General features: G+C 43.3%; 1 protein-coding gene across 22 annotated transcripts in view; it reads left to right on the plus strand.

Moving 5' to 3' along the window:
- The window catches only part of camk2d1 (calcium/calmodulin-dependent protein kinase (CaM kinase) II delta 1), a 91,336-nt gene that overhangs the window by 32,593 nt on the left and 37,097 nt on the right, over positions 1–21,646 (plus strand). For all 22 annotated transcript variants that reach the window (XM_047568154.1, XM_047568208.1, XM_047568217.1 and 19 more), the window contains exons 3-4: positions 11,915–11,974; positions 17,893–17,947. In XM_047568154.1, the coding sequence (XP_047424110.1) occupies positions 11,915–11,974; positions 17,893–17,947 (115 nt within the window). The remainder of the gene's footprint in view (positions 1–11,914; positions 11,975–17,892; positions 17,948–21,646) is intronic.

Raw genomic sequence — 21,646 nt, forward strand, 5'->3', positions numbered from 1 at the left:
ATGTTACAGCGCATATAAGAACCCTGACCTGGTCTCATTTAATATAGTTTGTTTTGGATTATGTCATTATCAGTTTCCTTTCTCAGTCTTTACAGGCACTTTGTAAGAAAATAAAGTGTAGATCCAGTCAATCTGGATACCAGCATTTAACTTAAATCAACCTGTTTGTCTTTGGTCTCATAGTGCAGATCCACTATTGAGTTCCTTTCTACTGAGAAGCTGGAATAAAAAGCATCTCTTCATGTCAGTCCTAAGCCACTCGCACTCATCGGCATTAACCTGGGTGGTTGTTGGTCACTTGTTAAGATTTCTTGTCCGCGGGATCAATCGAGTCATTAAGCTGCTGCAGCCTTCCTCTCACGGGATAAACGAGAGAATCGATGCTGTGAGCGTCCAGGATGGAAACAAACGATGAAGGCACTCTTGAGGTGAAGCTCCGCTATTCTTGTCACTGACAGCCGTGTCCCGACGTGACACACTGCTGCTAATGGCGACGTACATGCTTGTCTCTGGTCTTTAACCTTCGGCTGAGCAGGGAATTCCAAGCGGTCTTTCCAGATGCCCCAAACCACACCCCCAAACGTTCAGTTAGAGCTGGTTATCGTGTCCCCATAACCCAGTCTTGTGACGTTAATGTAAAGGACGAGGATGACTTCCATTCCGAAACAGTAAGGCAGAGGACATGCAACAAAAGAACAACAGTCTCTGACCTTGTTGAGAGACGCCAGGAAACCCAAGGGGAACGCTGCAGGACGGTTGTTTTCCTGTCTGAGGAAGCGGTTCACTCTTTGGCTGTGAAATAATCACATTCATATAATAAAGGTAAATCAGTCAAAAACGATGGCCAACGGTGCAAAAACACGACTTTAGTTGGAAAAGGAGGTGCAGCCAGGCTCAGAAGCTTCAGGGAAATCCTGGTGCTACGTCACTAACCCATGAACACATTGGCTGATAACTATAAACTAACAATAAATGACAACACAGCTGACAACAATAAATGTTTTAGGAAATTTCTGCAGTGAGACAGGTAGAGGAAATCAAACGTTACTGTCATGAAAAACAATCTTAAAGTGAATATCAATGGGAAAGGAAATGAGATCAATACAAAACTGCCAGTTATTGGCTCTAAAGCTAATATTGCATTGGCCTTGAATAATAGTTTCCCATCTTCTCTTTTAGGAGGCATGTCTGTTAAAAAAAGCCGCTGCTGCTCACAATAGTCCTATAAATATCCCAGCAGTCCACCCAAGTGTCAGCTGGAGCTCAGTCTCCCCCCGCCCCCCCCGCGTTGTTTAGCAGCGACCGTTACTCACGCTCGACCCGAAATCACACGTGACGCCGCTCCGCACCGAACTCGACATCCACTTCCTTCACGTGCCACATCACAGCTCCCAGAGAGCGGCGGAGTGTGCCGCGCATAGACGACTGAGACGGGGCCCGCGAAGCCGGCCTGAGGTGAAAGACTCCTGAGGTGTCGAAGCAGTTTGACACTTCGTTTCAGTCGGCCCGCCCCGGGGTTGACTTTCTCTCGAGGGCAGAGCACGGCGAAGTGTGCAGGTCTGAGCGTCTGCAGAGTGCACAGATACACCAATCAGCCACAACATTAAGATCACACAGCACATGGGGCACCTGCCCCATAGCATGCAAAAGGTGTTGACCTCGCCTTCACTAGATCCCAAACTGATCAAGTATCGCTGGGGTTTCCCCAGACACCACAGCCACAAGGGAGACCTACACAATATTAGGTCGTTGGTCCTAATGTTATGCCTGATTGGGCTGTATCTTGTCCGGAATATCCTCCAGAACAAACCGGCAGCATGTTTAGCTCTCCTTGGTAAGAGTTTGAAGCTTTAGACTTGTGGTCGACCCTTGTCGGTGGAGGAGGGAGGGCTGCACTCACTTTGAGCCTGAACTTCAGCGGTTAAAAGGACCCATTTCCTTCTACATTTCTGCTCATTTGTTTGCCCCTGCTTTCTTCCTCTTCTTCTTCTTCTGGGAGGTTTTTTGGCAGTCACGGGCCGCTGGTCCCCGCCGGGTGCCGTTAACGCATTAGCGTTCGACAGCACTAATAATAGCTTACACAGGTATTCTCACGGGGTGTTTATTGAGCTCAGTCTGAATTATTTTGACACTACGATAAAGTTACTGTTGACTTCAATTTAAAGCTGGCGGCTTTAACACTAACCAGCCTTGGCTTTCCTCCACCGCCTCCCGGGGTGCAGTTTCAGGGCTGAGCTCAGACAGGCATTTTGTAACTGCACACATTTGCTCAGTAATTACACTCTAAGGTGTCGGCGTAATTGCTAGGCATGCTTCATTTTCATTCATCCACATCATGCACGTAGGGCTGTGGTTATGGTTTATATAGATCTAAGTTCTGCCTGGGAAAAGTCATGATAACATGTGACTTATTGATAATATCGCCATTAGCTGTATTTTAAGGCTGTAATCTGACTAGTTCACAAATACTGCACAACTGACAAAGAGCAGATATCGCTGTGCAGTTCACTGCCCCTGGGAAAAAAAAAAAAACTGTTAGAGAAACCCAGCTGCTACGTCCAGCCTCCCCCTCTCCTCTCCTCTCTCTCAAACAGCTGGGCCTGTCCTCTTCCTGTTTACACTACATCAGCTTCATCACATGAACAGCCTAAGCCGTCAGCACACATGTCGTAAGTGCAATCTGGCTGTTAGCGCTAAAGCCCCGGTTTCAAGGAACATAAAAGGCCACCAAGCATCCAGGGCGCGCACAACTGTTTTTCTGACCTGTCAAATTGAACACACTGCCCATAAATCGCCTCGGATGGATCTCTTCCGCCAGTCTTAATCTGGGTGCTTAATCATTCTTTCAGTTGTTACCGAGTGCTTTTTTTTTTTCATCTGAAGCGTAGTCTCGGTCGTGGAAGCAGAAATGAGTGCGTGACGTCTGTCAGATGTGGGATTATGATGAATGTCGCACCGACTCCTCTTGACGGCGTCCAAGTGTCTGACTGGTGGTGATAGGTGGCCCCACGCTGACAGTGGTGTCCCCCGGCGGGACCGCCTGCCTGCCTGCACACTCACTTGTCACATCGCCTCCTACCAAAGCATGAATAGAAAGTGTGCTTGGGGTCAAAGCTGCATGGACTCCTAACACCTGACTGACTAGAAAAGGCAGGAATCAGCGTGGCTGCTGATCGCATTGTGAGCGTAAAGAGAGGAAAAAATACCGTTAAATTACCGTAATTCAAATCGGTTGCATGACTTTCCCTGTTTTCTATCTTTTTGGGAGTTGAGCTCCTTCAACTCTACCTGTGATATGGTATAAAGAAACCTAAAAGAGTCGCAGATAATAAATTTGATTCATCTGCCAACGTGTCTCCACTTCCAAGCACTGGCCAAAACTGATGCTATTTTCCTTGGAATCGGGCGGCGCCACCTTCAGAACCAGAGTCTGATGAGTACGGTCCCAGAGTGGGACTACGCTCTGCTCTACCTCCACCCGTTACAAGAAAATGTAGGCTTTTTATCTTGACAACTCTCACAGTCCCACAGGACTGCTTTACGGAGCAGTTGGCATGGCAACTGGCGGTGACCATTGTGTCACGTCCTGTTTCTATAGCATCAAATAGCTAAAACGAAACTTATCCAAACAATTGATCCTTCAACATGCATCAACGTCATATTAATTATTTGACATGAATTTTAGTTTTTTGGAGGAGGCGGAACTTATGACCTATACTGCAACCTCCAGCCACCAGGGGGAGCTCTGCTTGCTTTAGCTTCACTTCACTCTGCTGTATTTTGTGTTATCAGCTCCTCAGCAATATTTGCAACACATGGTGTTCCTAATTTAAAGTAAGCATCTGACCAAGTGCGGTTTAAACACCTGGATATGTTCTTGCCCCGCCCCTTTCTTGAGGACGCAGGCAATTAGGCAAATTAGGTGTTACTGTTGCTGTATGCTATTGTTTCAAATTACAGAATGACTGTCTTTGTTTTGGGTCGTCCATTTCTGCAGAGCTTGTACTTCTAAATCAAACTTGTCGAATCTGAACTACCGAATGTGCACAGCTGAAATTAGCTTACTTGGTATTTGATTAGTGGCCTTTGTCTTTGTGAGCATGTTAACATTTAGCTCAATGCTCTGTGTGACGTAGTGGCAGCTGCACAGACTTGCTATAAGGCTGTAGTTATTTACATTTTGTTTTCACAGTCCACACAGTGTAGTGCCCCTGCTCTTTTCTCTTAGATTCTCATAGATATATATAGAACTTTAACCCATTTTACTAAGAAAACAAATACGTCCAGTTAAAATAAAAGACTCCCAAACCAAACAAATTCTTACTATTTCTAATTTTACTGTGCTGTATCTACTATTTTAACTACTTTTTTTTTCTTTTGCTATCCATCACCCTTTTCCATTTCCCTCTTGACTTCCTTCTCAATCCAAGCACATACTCGGGATTTTAGTCACACCTGCTCTTTGTTCTTGCCCATGGCGGCATCAGTTTCATCTCTCCGTGTGTAGTTGCGTGTACACTGTGAGCTGTGGTCTTCAGGCATGAGTTATTTTCAGCCTCTTGCACATCACATCAGCCACACACGCACGTCTGCTTTTTTTTTTTTTTTTGGTTGAGTGTTTTTGCCTTTACCAGTGCTAACATTTACCATCATCTCCACCCTGACAACTTTCTCTCAGAGTTGTCATTCTGATTTTATGGCTGTTTGAACTTTTTTTAATTTTTTTTTTTTTTTTTAACCAACATCTTATCTTATGTCTTACTGCATTACCTTTTTTTTCCTGCATGTGCCACCACGGCTGGCGACACCAGCTGTCTGATTCTGTGGTCTCTGAGATGACGCAGTGGCTCAAGTCCAGGCTCTGGGTAGAATCTCCTCTGCGGCTCAAACTGAGCCACAAGGATTGGGTTTAGATGGAGCCACAGTTACTGTATTTCTGGGAGTGTGAAATAGTGCATTGTTGTACTATAGGGTATGGCTACACCAGAGTAGAGAAGCAGAATAGGATATGAATTCTAGGGATGTCCAAGCTGTCCAAGATCAAGCTTTATTGCATCCCTGATCCAATACTGACCTTTTAATATTGAGTATCGACCGATCCGAGTCCCAATCTGATCTGAAATCAACAAAATGTCCTTCCCTGGAGATTCATGAAAGGCTTTTATTGAAGTACTTATTCTCTAGATTACATGTGCACTGTGCGACTGTGTACTGTGTTCTACAGAAATGTGCTGGTTTAGTTGTTTCGGTGCAACCTTTGCCTGAGAGTACTCGACAAACTGAGATGGTCCCTTGCCTTGCCAAACATCCACATTGCATACTTTACAAATTTACTGTCCTTCTGACTTCATTTTCCAGAGTAAACTTCTTCCACACAGCAGACATGTTTAGTCACATGATTTCAGATTTACTTAGATTTTTTTGGAGCTTTGACCGACGAAGAGCAGCTGGATATTTCGAAAATACGAGGATGTGTTTTTGGTTTGTGACATAAAATAGATAACTACAAATGACTGAAGCCCGATACCGATCTAATCATTTATAAAATGCCTGGATATCCATGAGGACATCCAGATGGCAATGATCATAAACAGGAGGCATGGATGGATGAGGATCTAGAGCCTCATTGGTGAATAATCTAGAGGGTAGAAGGCAAAGACGACGTGTATCATCGTAACATGGACAAGCTGAGACCTTGCTTTCATAATATGCTATGCCGTGCCTCATCCAAACCACATCCTGAAGCAAATGTACTGAAAAATCAGCCACTCTAGATAGAACAAGGCATCTCCTATCATGCCTCCTTCTGTTTGCATCCCTTTCTTTTGCCAGATTGTGCAGCCTTGACTTTGTAAATCATCCAAATGGCTGCAAGGGTCGTTAGAGTCGTGGTTAGCATTGCCTTCACTTGTGTATAAGAGACCTTAAGAGAGACGTTCAAAGCGTACCTTCCTCCAAGTCTCTACATCCCTAAAACTAGTGGCTTTCACTTCAGGAAATGTCAGCAATGAAATTGGATGTGTAGGCTGTAACGTACAGTATGTCTGTAGGATTGGTTGTCCTAGGGCTTCACTGCAGTTCGGCAGTCATTGGTGTTTGCACACGGTGTGAATACACATTTATAAAAAGCCATCTGCTATTCTGACTCAAATGTGTCTAACTGGTAAACTCAAACATCCACATTTTCTGACACTAGCAGCCGGGCGTACCACCTGAACAAGTAAGTATTACACAAACCCGGCAGATGATTCAGAGGTCTTCACTGAGGGTCAGCAGAGTGGTACTGAGCTGGAAACACAGCCCTATGTCACTCACACTGTCAGTACACGAGATGAGCACACAGTCGTAGCGTCTGATAAGTACGTTCTCTTTCCTTTTGACCTCAGCTTGACTCCATCTCTCCCACTCCACGACACAAACAGGAAGACTCATGTACGAATGGAGAATCCTAGATAGCCAGAGCAAATTGCATGTTGACAGAGCCCTCTTGTTGCAACGCCTCTCATTACACCTACTGTACACCATCTGCAGCTCCATCGGTGAATGACGGCGTCATTATCTCGACTGCTAATGATGATTGTCAATTTTGGCATAAGAAGCGACCCGTGAGACAGACCCGCTCCCTCTCTGTGGGGCTGAATGATAACTACTGCCAAATTGTTATTGAAAAGCTTGTTTACATCCCTCAAGTTATTATCTTATTCATAAACCCCTGTGCTATAAATGTGTGTTGGCCTTGGTTGAAGAAAACTGATACAATTTAAAATGATTTCTAAAGAATGCCTTCCTGGAGTTCAGTACCCAGTGAAACCTATATCATCTTTCTTCATTTCTCTCAAAGTGAATCAACTTCCATTATTTCCTGCTTATGCCGCAAGACTTGAAATACTGCTCTCATGCTGTACATCAGGCAACATGTTCTGGAGATGTTTGTTTAACGCATCCTTTATGTGGAAATGTAGCGTGCTTCATTCTTTTCTATTTGGAACCACCCTCAATCATCCTTAAACAAATACCCTCAAATAGTGGATTAACTGATTTGTGAAGACATTCAAGTAAAACAAATTTGAACTCCAGCTTCATAATCTTTAGTTATATTGTAGGTAAAAAAAAATATTCACATGTTCAGTTACTTGACAAATAGAGTGGATGGATTGTGTATTTAAAGATCTAACTGTATCCACATGCATGTTTGCATGAAGCGTTCCAACACGATGTGGTAAGCTGCTCCATTCACCGTTTATATTTGAGTTTCACATATCAAATACAATCCTGCATTTTTGTAAACTGGTACTACATTTGCCAGGTGAGAACAAGAAATAATAGTAATAATATAAATAAAAGTATTATCATCTGATTTTATGAATTTTGTACTCTTTATTTTTTGGTTATTGATTTGATTTATAGAAGGTTTTATTTCAGGAGTTGGAAACCGTAAGATATTTAGTTTATTTAAAAAGCCCATTAACCAATTATTTCAGCTATTAATATTATAGCAACTGCATATGTTGAGGATGTATGAGCTACTGTCTGTTATAAAAGGGAATATGGCATCAGTTAATGACGAAACCTAAGGTTATTAAATATGAAAAAATAAAGGTCCGAGGACGTCTCCCTGAGGCATCCCTAGGCTGACATTTGGGACTTCTTGGTAAAGATGTATGATCAGTACCTACTCAGTACTTTTTGTCACACTTTCTTTTTTTTCTGCATTCCTGTTGGGTCTTTTTTTCTGAACACGCTGTTTCACCTGGAGTGTGTATTCAAAGGTAAGAGCCAGGAAATGAGAGGAGAGATGTTGCCTAGGGGAAGGAGCAAAGTTGGTGTTAAATATCTGTGTGTAGGCAGTGTGAAGCAGCAGAGGTGTTTTCTATCCCCCTGTTTTCCTTTCATTTTGTATCAGTCATTCTCTCGGTCTCTTGGCACCAAACTCCATTACTCACCTTTTAATAGCAGCAGGCGAAAATTGTGAGGAATGGCATATCACTTTTTTATGTACTACTAGCTGTTAAAGGTCACTGGCTTCAACCGCATATAAAACTGTGAAGGAAGAAACCTTGTGTGGGCACATTGAGGGATTTATATTTATTTATTTAAGTAATAGGACCTGCAGGCGCTGGACGAGAAACCAGATGTGCTGCTTATCGGTGCTGTGGAAGTAGCCGGTTGCTTTGAAAATAGCTGCTGCCCTGGTTTTCCTTCAGCCCGACAACGGTGGTCAGGAGCTCATCTGGGTTTTTTTAAATGGGCCACCTCCAGAGTGAAGTCACACCACTTGAATTCATGATTGAGACACTCCGAGGAGCTGGTGGGAGCATCGAGCTCGATGTCTGTTGCACTATGGTGAAGTGGAAAGATGTGGTGGTCTAGGCTTGTCAGTTTGTACTTGATATCTGAGCACAGAGACTGGATAAAACGGGGTATAAACCGTGTGTGTGCATCCAAATGTAATGTAATGCTTAGAAGGTTTATACCAAACAGGGATAGAGAAGCATGTTACGAAAAGGACCAGCTCCCAGAGGTTGCACCAAGGCTGGAGACGTTGATGGAAGGCGTCCTGTAAATCCCGTTATATCACAGATTACGTAGCAGACGAAAAAAGGGTGACATGGAGAAAAGGGAGTGGAGTAAACATTCGTCATGGTTATATTGGTCTGGTTAGGATGACATGCTTGTAGAAAGGGTTTGCAATTCGAGGCAACTAAATATTTTGAATTCACAAAGCAGAATCTGGCTGTAGCCTGATGGTTATATACAGTGGAGCCACGCCCATTTCAACAGATACAGTTCCAAAGAAACAAACAATAATAAATAAATCCAGAAGTGAAGTGACGCTCTGTAAAGCTGCATCCACCCACCTACCCAACCACACAAGTACCCATAAACAAAAACTCCCTCTGTCCTTCTGGCTTGTCTCTTTCTTGAACTATCCTGCACTCTTCATTTGTACAGCTCCCCCTGGCTGATGCATTGGAGCACTGCATTGCTAAGGCCGAACTTAAATGCTCACAGAGTTGGTATAATTTAAAACTAAATACTTTATGACACTGATGCTATGGATGCTTTTAGAAGCTGCATTAACAGTGTTGCGAAAGGGCTGATGATGCAGTGGAATGGGAGTAGTGATGAATGATCAGCTTTCCCTCCTCATTCGTGTAACACCAGTCTTTAATGGTAGCACTTTGCTACACCCTGCACCCTCAACCTCGCGCCTTACCTCCGTCTCCAGTAGACACAGAACCAACTTCTTTTAGACGGCTGTGTCAAGTCCGCTAATGATCCGCGGCGATGAATAAAACATACTTTTACAAGAGCTGTTGATTAAATATTCATCAGTCTTTTGGGTATCTTTGTCTCCATTAATCCAACATCCTCAAAGCCTCTTCATTTGAATAGCAAATCAGCTGAATTAGAGATGACCCCAGCGGGGCCTCGTAAACGTTGCGAGCTGCTCACCAGTTTAGTAAACCATTGTCTCCTCCTTGCTATTGTCTCTGCCGATTCAGATAACAGATTTTTTTTGATAATTGGGCCAATCTATCGCATTCAGTTGTAAATGATGAATCATCTATGTGAATATTTTCTATGAAAGATGTCATGATAGGTTACATCAAATGTGCTAATGCCTCTTAAAGGCTTTGAAGCCAAATATTTAGTGAAAACCATCCCTAAGGCTTTCATTTTGAGTTGCATACATATCTGTTATGGAGGTGAAATTTGGAAGTCCCCGCTATGAAATATCCATAAGACTCGAAACCCCCCTTATTTTAGAAATACTCTTACTAGAAATGACGGAACGGAAGCGCTCTTGACCAGCTGACCTCTCAAAGTACTCTCAAGGATGGCCTTCTTCGCCTTTCCACTGAATCAGAATCCAATTTCTGTGGCAGTAGAAAAAAAAATGATTCAGTGTTTGCAGTCCATCAAAACTGTCATGAAAACTCTTCAGCATGCGAGTGCTCTTCACATAAGAGCAAAGTTCCAGAAGTGGATGTTAACGTGTACGTACTTCACTTCGGGACTAGCAAGGCCCTGTCCACAGTGAGTCAGCTCCTGAACGGGGGTTAAACAGAATGAAAGGCCTCAGTATATGCTGTATGAAGTAAACATGTGAGGCAGCAGCGCACCATCTCAGTGGGCCGTGATGTCCAACCAAGCACTATTTAGCCAGCCGTTATCGTTGGGTTAGGGTTGGGGTTAGCATTGTTAAAATGTTTTGGGAAGCAAATCTCCAAGATTATAGATTAGATTATAGAAAATGTCAAATAATTGGAATAAAATAAAATGCTTATTTGTATCATTGTCATTGTTCAACCAGTGTAAAGACAAGCTAGTAATCCTAGAAGTGCACTTTTGCGCGTCATAGACATTTTGGGTAATTTCCAGTATAGACAAATACCAAAGCCTAATATTAAACATTTGTTTAATTTGGATTCTGGGAAAATCCTGATGTTTTGAGATGTTTTTATGCAGAAATGGCTTTTAAGTGGGACTCCTAATAGGTTGTTTATTGACCCTATGCAGACCCCAATGCCGTAACCTGACGTGCACCTTCTCAGAAATGTCACTATCTGTCGCAATGACGCAGACCGCAAGAGCTGTGATTGGCAGTAGTGTGTTTCTGCTTCAGTTTTTCCGTCAGTTTCTCCATCTCCACAATTTCTGAGTTGATTGTTTTGGATCAATAAAGGTTGGACACATCGAGGAAAGGTTAGCCGAGGAGGTTCAGAGGTAAAAACATTTATATGGGTCGTCTTTGGTGAAATTTCGGTGAACCTTTCAGTCGCCATTGTTGAAAGTGAAGCAGGAAGTAGAAACAAAAATTAACCCTAGTGACAAAAAAGACACAGCGCTGACTAGTGTGTAGATTATGGCGTCTAGTTCCCACTGAGGCATAAACTCTACTGAAGTCTGTGGAACTGACATGGAGTTCCATGAAACTGATCTGTTGTCATGTGAGTTCTTCAGCCTTGTCAATTCCGAGAAATTTGTTCGACACAATGGTTCCTACAATAATAAAGATCTCCCCCACCCCTCCGCTATGGTTCCACGTACTCCACCACCTACTCAGTCACTAACAGCAAACATTCTACCTCCAAAACATGCCTTGACAGAAGAGCTGTCAGAAGAGCAGGAAACGTGTCGTCCAGCCGTTAATATTTCAGTGCCTCACGTATAGTGAACAGATTGACTGATAGGGTGTTGTGACTCTGCGTTTTGGTTTTGTCATATTACAGAATTAGCATCTGTTAGTCTACCGTAATTCTCTGTTCAGCTTTAGTTGATTTGACTGTCGGTGTTTGTTTTTTACTTTTACACCTGGTTCCTCCAGAATATGAATTATTCATGTTTTAACCTCTGCCGCAGGGATCAGTCAACAATGATTAGTCATGTCTGGCAGCCACTTTCAGTTGTGTATACCAGCTACCCTGTTGAGGGTCTTTCTGTGGCTAATAAAAAGCTCTAGCTCTATCAATTTTCCTTTTTGTCACAGTATAAGCTTTGTTCAATTAATACAAACCGCTTACTGGCTTTGATGTCGCGTACCTGACTATGTCCCAGGAAAATGAACTTCCAGCTCAATCAAACCTCTTCGCTTGTAGTGAAAATGGTTCTACACAAGAGAAAAACAAGAGAAAAGAACTGCCTTGCACTGCAACCTCACCAGACAGGTTTGGGTTAGGATTATTAACAGTCAGACTGGAGACGTGCCAAAGATTTCCATGAATTCATCTCCTGGCTCCAGTACTCGGTAATGACTTCTGTTTTTACTGCTCGACGGTGCCCAGCAGGAGGGAGACGTTGGCCCTGTCTAATTTGTGGAGGCTCTGTGGAGGGGATTGAAGTATTTCAGGAGGTTTTATCAGATGAACCTGACAGATGGGTCTTTCTTTTTTTTTTTTTTTCCACACAGATCACCAGAAGCTGGAGCGAGAGGCCAGGATCTGCCGCCTGCTCAAGCATCCCAACATTGGTAAGTAATGATCTCAACTTATTTATGGTCTCCTTCTGCTCTAGGTCTCGTGACAATTCACCGTTCTGCTGGGAAACGTTTGGACCTGGCATTCATTTGTGTGCGAGTTACTTAGACATGTACCAACACAAGGAACAAATTCACCAGACCCTAACCTAAGCCACTAATCAGTATTTGTTGCCAGACACACCAAAGTGTCACATAAAGCTAGTGGTATTTATAAATCCCTAAATCATACACAACAAGATTAAGATGGGTTGAAACTGGTAACTTGAGGAGTCATATTTGGACTTGCTCAATAGTTCCCCCCCCCCTCCCCCCCCCCCCCACACACACACACTTTTGACAGATTAGGTGGTTTGTACACAAGCATTTTTTAAACTACTTAAATTGACAGTGCAACATTCACACTCCCTTCACACTGCGCCGGCCGCCCGCGATGAGACGACAGCGTTTTACATTTGTCACAGCGATATTTCTTTCACCTTTCAGGATTGAACGTCTGCCTGCAACGGTTTTGTGAAAATGTGCAGTTATTTCCTTCCTTTAATAGCAGGGTTTTCATATAGAAACTGGTTCTAGTGGAAAGCCGGCGCCAAGATGCAAAGGGTCCGACACTGGGAAGTGGAATTGTTATTTAGATTGAGGTCTAAAGCTGGCAGTACACACTATTAAGGACTGCTCGATGGTGTAATTGGTATGAGACAAAAAACACAAAGTGAAAACCTCATTTACTTTAAATAATTAGTAATAGATAATCTAACCATAATCACTGCCGTGTCACCAATTCTTCTGCAACCCCAGCATTTCCTGCCTTCCTTTTGAGTATTGGTTGGTCAATACCCACAATGTGAATCCAGTCATATTGGCAACCAGCATAACCAACACTGTGGTTGGTGCAATGCTTATCCACACTTCCCTCTTACCCTGTGAGCCGCTGAGGCCAAGCATCTGTAATTACCATTTCAGCAACAACTTCACCACACGTTGACACCTAGCACTTATTTTGTTGGTCCAAACCCCTCGGTTCTAAAGGCTCGATGTTCTAGTGAGACTGAAAGCCAGGGGGTGGGTGGGGGTTGGCGGGTGTAGCTGGCAGCCTCAAATGAATGGTTGATAGGGGGTTATTTGTTACGCTGGTCTATTGTTCGATTGTCTGAAATTGACAAACTAAGACATGCAGAAGGAGGGTTTAGTTAGGAGAGCGTTATTTGGCAGAGCTTTGGGTTTCAGGGCCTGTTATCCCTGAGGCTTTACTCAACTCCAACATGGCACTTTCGTTTTTAGAAGAGACAGCTTGAATAAGTAGTTTGTAATAAGTCTCCTTTCATAGATTCACATGGGGTCTGGTATAACAGAAATGCAAATAAGTGTACGTTCAATTAAAGATATTTGGGCCTTGAACCACTTACAGTGGTTCCTACCGTTGACTTCACCGCAAACACCCCAGAACCCATGTATTAGTTATAACCCTGTCAGCTTATAGGTGCATTGATCAGACTCTAGATATCTCACATTTCTTGCACTTTTCCTTTAATACAAGATTTTAAAAATTATAAAATCAGGAGAAACTTTTCCAAAGACTCCTCCGTTGGATCTATTTTTAGCATCGTTGCCATGCCGCTACAGTAGATCTCGGTAATTGACCGTTTGCTGAGCCCTCTCCCCCTCAGCCCCCGTTCGTACACCTGAGTTTTCTGTTCTCACAACAATGATGAGCAGATTTAGAAATAGAAATGGAAATTATTATGTTTGGAAGCAAGATTTTCTTCGTTTTGAACACAGTGAGACAAAAAGGAGGCTTTATAGTTGGAGCTGGCGACCGAGAACATTCACAGGGAACCTATTCTGTTTCCATCCAGGGATGATTTAATACACCTCCTTGTGGATATACCCGTTAATACCTCCAGATACCACCGAAATACCGAAGCACTGATGCTGGCATTGTCCACCATCTGGTTTTGGACAGCTTTCTCTGTCCCCTGTCACATAGCGACTGTCGAGAAGAAGCTATCACCTGTCTCATTGCTATTCCATTCACGCCACATCCAGCTCCGGGAAAGCCTTCACTCCTTTAAGGTCGTCGCACCGATAGAGCTCTCCGATGTCAATCGGCAGATGAGCTAACGGAAACATCAGAGAATCCCCACGGGGAGCTCTATCTCCATCTTTCTCTTTTTTCCACTGTCATCTCCACTCAGGCCTGCCTGTCTTTAACCTTTCTTGAGTGCTGAAATTGGAACGTATTTCCCGGAGCAAATTATTTCTCAGTCACGCCCATCTAAAGTCTAATCAGTCTCATTCCTACTGAGTCAATTCTATTCAGGGTAAGATATTAGAACTACCACATGAATGGCGTATATCCCCGCTGAGCTGGTAAGAACCCAAACGGAAGCAGGTCAAAACATACAGCCTGAATCAATTTATAGCCTTGTTTTAATTGAGGCTACACAAAAGGAAAAGTTGGTCTGCAGTTAGGTTTTGATAGCATCTTACTATGGATAAAATTAGCTTTGAATCCTGTTAGCGAACATAAATAAATCCCTTCTGAATCCCCGGTTCAATCCGATATGATTTGGCTTCCGACATTTCTAAGGTAACCGCTGGTAAAAATAACCCCAGCTCACAGATTAGCATCAGCCAAATGAATTTTCTCAACCTGCAGCTCAAGCCTTTTTATTTCCGTTCATAACATTTTTAACTTCCAATGCGTTTCTATAAAACAGCGCCAGCCGAAAGCTGCCTCGCTCAGAATAAAATATGCAAATGAGACTAGAACCGCCAACCTCCCGTAACCCCTGAACTAACGTCGTAGCAGCAGGTACTCGGGAACTCGGTGTGAGCCACTGTGTCACTTCGTGGCCCTCTTTGTCATTTCACGCCGTGTCATTTCATACCCATAAGGCAGTGATGCTAATTGGGTCGGTGAAACCTCGGCCAGTGGCGGAGCCCTTCCCTCCGCGCAGCCTTTTTCCTCTACCGGTTCAACAAAGCGAATGAGACAGCCTCCCTGCCTGCTCATTCAGAGGAGCACCGGTGCTAAAAATAGAGCAGCGGGAGAGTGATGTGCAGTCCCAACATCTGCCGACCGATTCCTGTGCAGGAGCATAAGTAACCACGGTGATTGTGATAACGATTCGCTGGAAGTGGAGCTCATTAGACGTTGTTAGAGCGTAATCGGTGGTAGAATTTATGGCGCTCATTACCTCACATGAGACAGTTATGGGTGGCAATAAGTTGCATTTTGATCTGCTCGTGATACAAATTTGCTCCAGGCCGCGGATAGTTTTTGTGTTTCATTTGACTTCATGCAAAATGAAGGGAAGGGAAAATACTTGTGTGTGTGTGTGTGTTTTTGTTGTGCTTATCTGGTCGGTAGCTTGATGCATGGTGGAGCTTGAAATGTGGAGTGTTTGGCTGTTTGTCCGTCTCTTCCCGTAAATCCCAGCCTCTCCTCCCATGTCGCCTTGTCGAGATCAGGGCGATATGGAGGATCCGCCATCTGTTGCAGGGCTCCTTGTTCTTCTTCTTGGCTGGATGTGTGGGCTCGTCTGGGTATGCTGCAGTATAAAGTCCACAACAGCGTGTGATTGGATTGGTGCATAGGCTAGTTAGGCTGAGACCATTCAAAACAAATCAGAGATATTTATACACCAATCAGCCACAACATTAAAACCACTGACAGGAGAAGTAAATGACATTTAAACCATCCTGTGACAATCCAGTGTTCTGCTGGGAAACTTTTGGACCTGGTATTCATTCAGGTTGATGTTACTTAGGCATGTAGCCCCCACCTAGACCAGGTCAGACACCCCCCACCCTATCTATCTCACTATCTATCTAGCTAGCTGGCTTTAAACCATCTTTTAAATTTAGTCATTTTAAGTCATCTTGTGACAATTCAGTGCTTTGCTGGGAAACGTTTGATCCTGGCGTTTATTGTGTGGATGTTACTTAGACATGTAGCACCCACCTAGACCAGACTAGACACCTCCACCCCCACAGCAATGACACTCCTTGATGGCAGCATCTGAACACTTTAGGAAAAACTCAAAAAGCATGAAGAACACAAGGTGTTGATCTGGCCTCCATATTCACTAGATCCCAAACAGATCAAGTATCTGTGGGATGATCCACCCAAAGAGACCCCTCCCCTCATCTATAGGACCCAAAGACCCCCACTAACAACATTCAGGACACCCTCAGAAAGTCCATGTCCATTCTCTGATGACGACTGTTTTGGAGGCACAAGGGAGACCTACACTATATTAGTTAGGTGGTCATAATGTTACGGCAGATATTTTTCTTTATATTTACATATATTATATTTAGCGTCAGTTCAAATGGATGAACAGATTCTGAAGTATTTATTTAATGTAGGTCAAAGCAGAATGTACAAGGTAAAATAAAACCTCCATAGGGGACGGAGACTTTAATATTACAACATGTTGTGTGTGTTCGTCCACAGCTGGAAACAGAACGACGAGTGAATATTGTTAATAATTTATTGTCGTGTGTCAGTCAGCGCCGTTAGAGCTCGTAGAAAGTGAATTCCACTCGTCCCGTACGCTCTGTATCCTCTAAGACGGTTACCAATCATCTTACTGTTTAACAGTTGTGCACACAACCACTGAATAAACGTAATAAATTTATCTTCACTGGTTATTATGAAAATTCTTTCTAAAATATACTCACAGTCATATTTGTGGTTTTGTTTAGGGAACTGCATTTGCCTGTGGCCGTGAGATAAGTAGTTATTTTGTGCAAGTGGAAAACCCCCCTCTCTGAAGACTGGGACACAGTTTATCAGTCACGTAGAACACAGTCTTAAAACATCTGGTCCCAAAATGATTCGACCTCCCCCCCTTTGACGACTTTGTTTGTTGCCAGTAAAGGGTCTTTGGGTTACTATTAATGGAGATATGTCAACAAGTGAGTATCTGGTTGTAAACAGACCCGAGCCACGTAAGCTTCAGATGGACACCACCTCCAGAGGTTCCTCATCAAACCCTAAAAATCAACACCAGGCATTTAGCTTTTGCTTGAAGGATAATGGTATACTACACACGGAGAACAGACGTTTTCATAAATAAATAATGTGTTGGGAAATACATGTACTGTATGTGGTTCGTCCTGAAAGTCTAGTTTAAAGATGAGAAACCAAGGATGAATACTCTGTCCAGACAAAGTTGAGCATTGTGTCAACATCCAGTAGCTCTCAACAAGGGTTCTTTGAATTAATAATGCTAATGTTATGATGCTAGTGCTACATAACCGCTAATTAACAACTAGCTTGTTTTTTAAACTCTATGAATAATACATGTACCTTATAAAAGCAAGTACCATCCCCAGAGCACACTCAGTCTACCTGGTTGCTCTTCATTGCATGTAACAGTAACAGTGAAACCATTAATGAAGGAAAATGGAAAAATCGGTAGCCATTTTTCTTTTCTTTACCAGTAAAACCATTACATTCCCTTTTTGTCTGATTACAGTCAATGTGATGTGACGTTGCTAAGTTTGCTTAAGGTTTACTTTTCTCCCGTGAGTCGTTTGATTGATTTCATTTGCCTCAAAATTGACGTGAACTATATCAAATGGCGACAAACCCTCTAAAAATACCCCGTTGATGTCCACTAAGAGAAGACAGCATTACACGTCAACAATTTTTTTTGTCATTCATAAAAAGCTAAAATCAGGGACAGCTTTAAACGGGGGACAGGTTCTGAAACGGAAAAAATACCGGTATGACCCAATGTACTGCCCAGCCTTACCCCTGACCAAGGTGTATTGCTATATTGTGAGGTAGTAAGAAGAATGCGACACATAAATTTTTAAATGAATTATCAAGTTTTAAATGGTTACCCACTACTGCCAGTGTGTTGCAACTAATGTCTCTTTTTCTGTCTCCCTCACAGTGCGTCTCCATGACAGCATATCAGAGGAAGGTTTCCACTATCTGGTCTTTGACTTGTAAGTGCAGAGCGCATTTATTTCTTTATTTATTCATGTATTTATTTATCGCTCAGTGTAAATCCGCCTGCAGATCACGCTCACATCACACTCCAGGAGAGGTAGAAGCGCGACAGCTGCCAATCAGATGTCTTGCGGTTGAGGCATCATGGGAGATCAGCTGCGGCGCGGTCGCCTCCTTCTCCTGATCTGATCATTCACACGTATCATATGCACTGAGATGAGATACACAGAGTCATTTACACACCGCGGCGCCGCGTAAATGAGAAACAACTCTGGCTAACTCAGATGGATCTATTCATCCATATGTGCTGTAAAGCCATCTGCTGCCTCTTCATTAGAGACTGCTAATTAAGGAGGAGTTCCAGAAAATTCCATCAAACATGGTCTGATTTTACATTTGTGATAATTAGCTCAGTTTATGGCAGGTTTTATGGCAATTAAAGCTGAACATAGCTTACAGTTATTTTAAAGTTTGGGTATGGGTGTAAAATCAAGAGGTACCAGTCGTAGAGTAGTTGTCATAGTAACATTATGACCACTGACAGGTGAAGTAAATAACATTTAAACCATCTTGTGACAATTCAGTGTTCTGCTGGGAAACTTTTGGACCTGGCATTCACTCAGGTGGATGTTACTGAGGCATGTAGCCCCCACCTATACCAGACCAGACAGCCCCGACTCTATCTATCTAGCTATATATCTAGCTAGCTAGCTAGCTTTAAACCATCTTTTAAATTTAAACCATTTAAACCATCTTGTGACAATTCAGTGCTTTGCTGAGAAACTTTTGGACCTGGCATTTATTCGTGCGGATGTTAGGTAGACCAGATACCCCCCACTCCATAGCAATGACACTTGTTGATGGCAGCAGCCGAACACTTTGGGAAGAACTCAAAAAGCATGAAGAACATCACAAATTGATGACCTGGCCTCCAAATTCACTAGATCCCAAACTGATCAAGTATCAGTGGGATGATCCACCATAGCGACCCCTCCCCTCAACCTATAGGACTGAAAGACCCCCACTAACAACATTCAGGGCACCCTCAGAAGGCCCATACCCATTCTCTGATGAGTCCCAGCTGTTCTGAAGACACCCAGGGAGACCTTTGTATGCCCCCCATTGAAGAACACCGCTCAAAAACTAGCGTAGAACCTCCTCTCCCTCGAGCCCCTGGTACCTTTTCATTCTGCTGTTGCATATTCTCTGTGGAGCGCTGCTGAATCAACAAAGATGTAGCTGTAGCTAAGGATAAGAGACAGATGTAGGAATGCAGTGGAAAAGGCACCTCAATCAACGTCGCGCAGATAAAGGACCTGCTGACATCACAAAGCAGATTGTATGCAATCGCTTTAAAGCTTTCAAAAAAATGAAATTCACAAGTCGCTTTTGACGTTGATTTTGCATTAAAACACACATAAGTGGTTGAAGTGAGCGCAAGTATGCAGGTTTGCTCAAACTGAAGAAAGTGGTTCACGTAAAAAATGGACAGTATCGCATACTGTGCTAGGTAACTGAATATTTTCATACTTTACAACACGGTGGGCATGAAATGGGTTTGCAGATGCGAGAAAGGCAATGTATGGCGATCATTTTGCAAGTGTCATGTAGAAGATGCTCCCAGCGTCAACAGAGTTTGACGCCTCTTTTCCTCCTCGCTCTGGTCTCTTCTCATGAAGCATTAAATGATCTAGATGCTTCATTTTGTGGAATATGAAGCGTGGGACTGCATGCCTTAAGCATGAACTCAACTTTCTCTCATTTACAGGCCGTTATAATATCAGAAGCCCGTGTTATTCATGGTCAAAGTTACAAAACCTGAGGCGAACATATGCAAACGCATCTCCTGCACATCAAAGCCTCGGGCTCATTTGCAGAGCTGGCTCTGCTTCCTGCCTCATCACCCTGACACCAGATCGTTGTTGGGATCAGATTTAGGCTCGGACGCATGGATGCACGGAGGAGGGACCTAAAAGGAGTGTAATCCAACTGCTATTGTTTTGGTTTTTGAATTTGCTGCAAATCTGGAAGGAGCTAAAAGCCTGTTCCGGAAAGGAGCTTAATTGATTGATCACATAATGGGCTGCAAATCATGCAAAGACATGCCGGTAGAAAGCCAGAGCTGGAAATGCTCAAATATCCATTTATTGGATTCCTATCCCCCCCAAAGGACGCTGTAAAAAGAATCTTTATTGATTTCATTAGACGCTCTTTCTGAAGTCAGCTGTCAAATTTCCCAGTTTGTTAATAAAGCAGTCAATATCCTTTCTTCACTGTGAACCAACTACCCCATAACTCTTTCCCTCTCCATAAGTTACCATCTCCTTCATCCCTCTTCCCTCTTCAGTGTACTGCCGTCTGTTGTTTGCAGTCTGAGCTGGCACCTAGAAAGGAAACGCCGTCAAATTTGTTTTAAACATCGCCGTTTTGATTCCGCTGAGGCTCCCTTTTCCCCTTTAATGGAAAGCCTGCCTACAAGGAGGAGACATAATAACTCTGGTAGAGCACATTGACTGTGTCCTTGACTTAAATTCGACTCTTTCTGAACGAAGTTGAAAACGGATCGAGTGGGAAACAAGTCTGTCATAGAAGGTTACGTTACATTTTATTCCAGCCGCTCAGTCAATGCGTGCCAGCGACAATGCTGCGACTCTGCAGGCCCTTTGACAGGTAAATGAAAATTAAATAAGGAAACTCCCGGAGACTCGCAGTAGTAATGTTTTCCACAGGCTGCGGAAAGGTTTCGCCTTCAAGTAATTCTCCATGTCTCAGAGAAAGTGTCCTACTGCCCCACTTCTGCACTTTATAGGGCAACGAAAGTCACTCCACATGTGAGCATTGACTTAACAGGGGCAGTTAGTACTACTGGCTGGCAGAACCCTCTCTGGCGTCACCCTTGGGTTTCCTGAAGAGCACCTTTAAAGCTTGTTGTGGTGGTGGCTCCAGTTCTGACTCGAAAAATGGTCAGAGAGTTAAAGCGTGAACCAAAGATGGTGACCCATCAGTTAAAGTGACCATTCAATTAGGTAGGTATATATCTTGAAACCATTCATAAATATTCTACCCATAGTTACCCATAGTCTACAAAGAAGAACAAGATCAAAGGACTATCGTGCAAGAACTTTTTGCCAAAAACCCCTAACCCTAACCTCTAACCCTAACCCCTAACCCTATTAGTCCTACGACATATTGGCAGAAAAATGCTCTTCTCTAATAACCATTCGGTTGCCAACTAACGATCAACTAACTAATGAACCTGGGGCTGTTGTGACTGAGGATGCCAGAGTAGTCGAGGACAAGAAAAGTGGAAAACGTTTTATAGGATTCCCAAAGATCCGGCAAGACGCCAGATGTGGATTAACACAATGAAACGCTTGTTACATTGTGATGAAGAGACGCTGTTTTTAGTCGACTTTAAACTCCCAAACTGGATGTGCATCACGAAGCCTGACTGCGTCCATTTGTACCTGGATGCTTTCAGTGACTCCGGAGTACGACGAAGGAAAGTTAATGAGGTATTTCTATACATCCGGATGCTACGGGTCAGGAACATTGTCACCCCCGGCTGTTTTAATGCTTAAAAAAAAGCAAACCTGGGGAATGATAAGAGTCTGTGATATTTAATCTGTTGAGTTTTCCCTCGTACTGGTCATTTTCTATCTGTTTAAAGTGCATTGAAATGAAATCAGCGCTGG

Source organism: Mugil cephalus, chromosome 1 (assembly GCF_022458985.1).
Source record: "Mugil cephalus isolate CIBA_MC_2020 chromosome 1, CIBA_Mcephalus_1.1, whole genome shotgun sequence".
In the NCBI taxonomy this organism is placed as follows: Eukaryota; Metazoa; Chordata; class Actinopteri; order Mugiliformes; family Mugilidae; genus Mugil; species Mugil cephalus.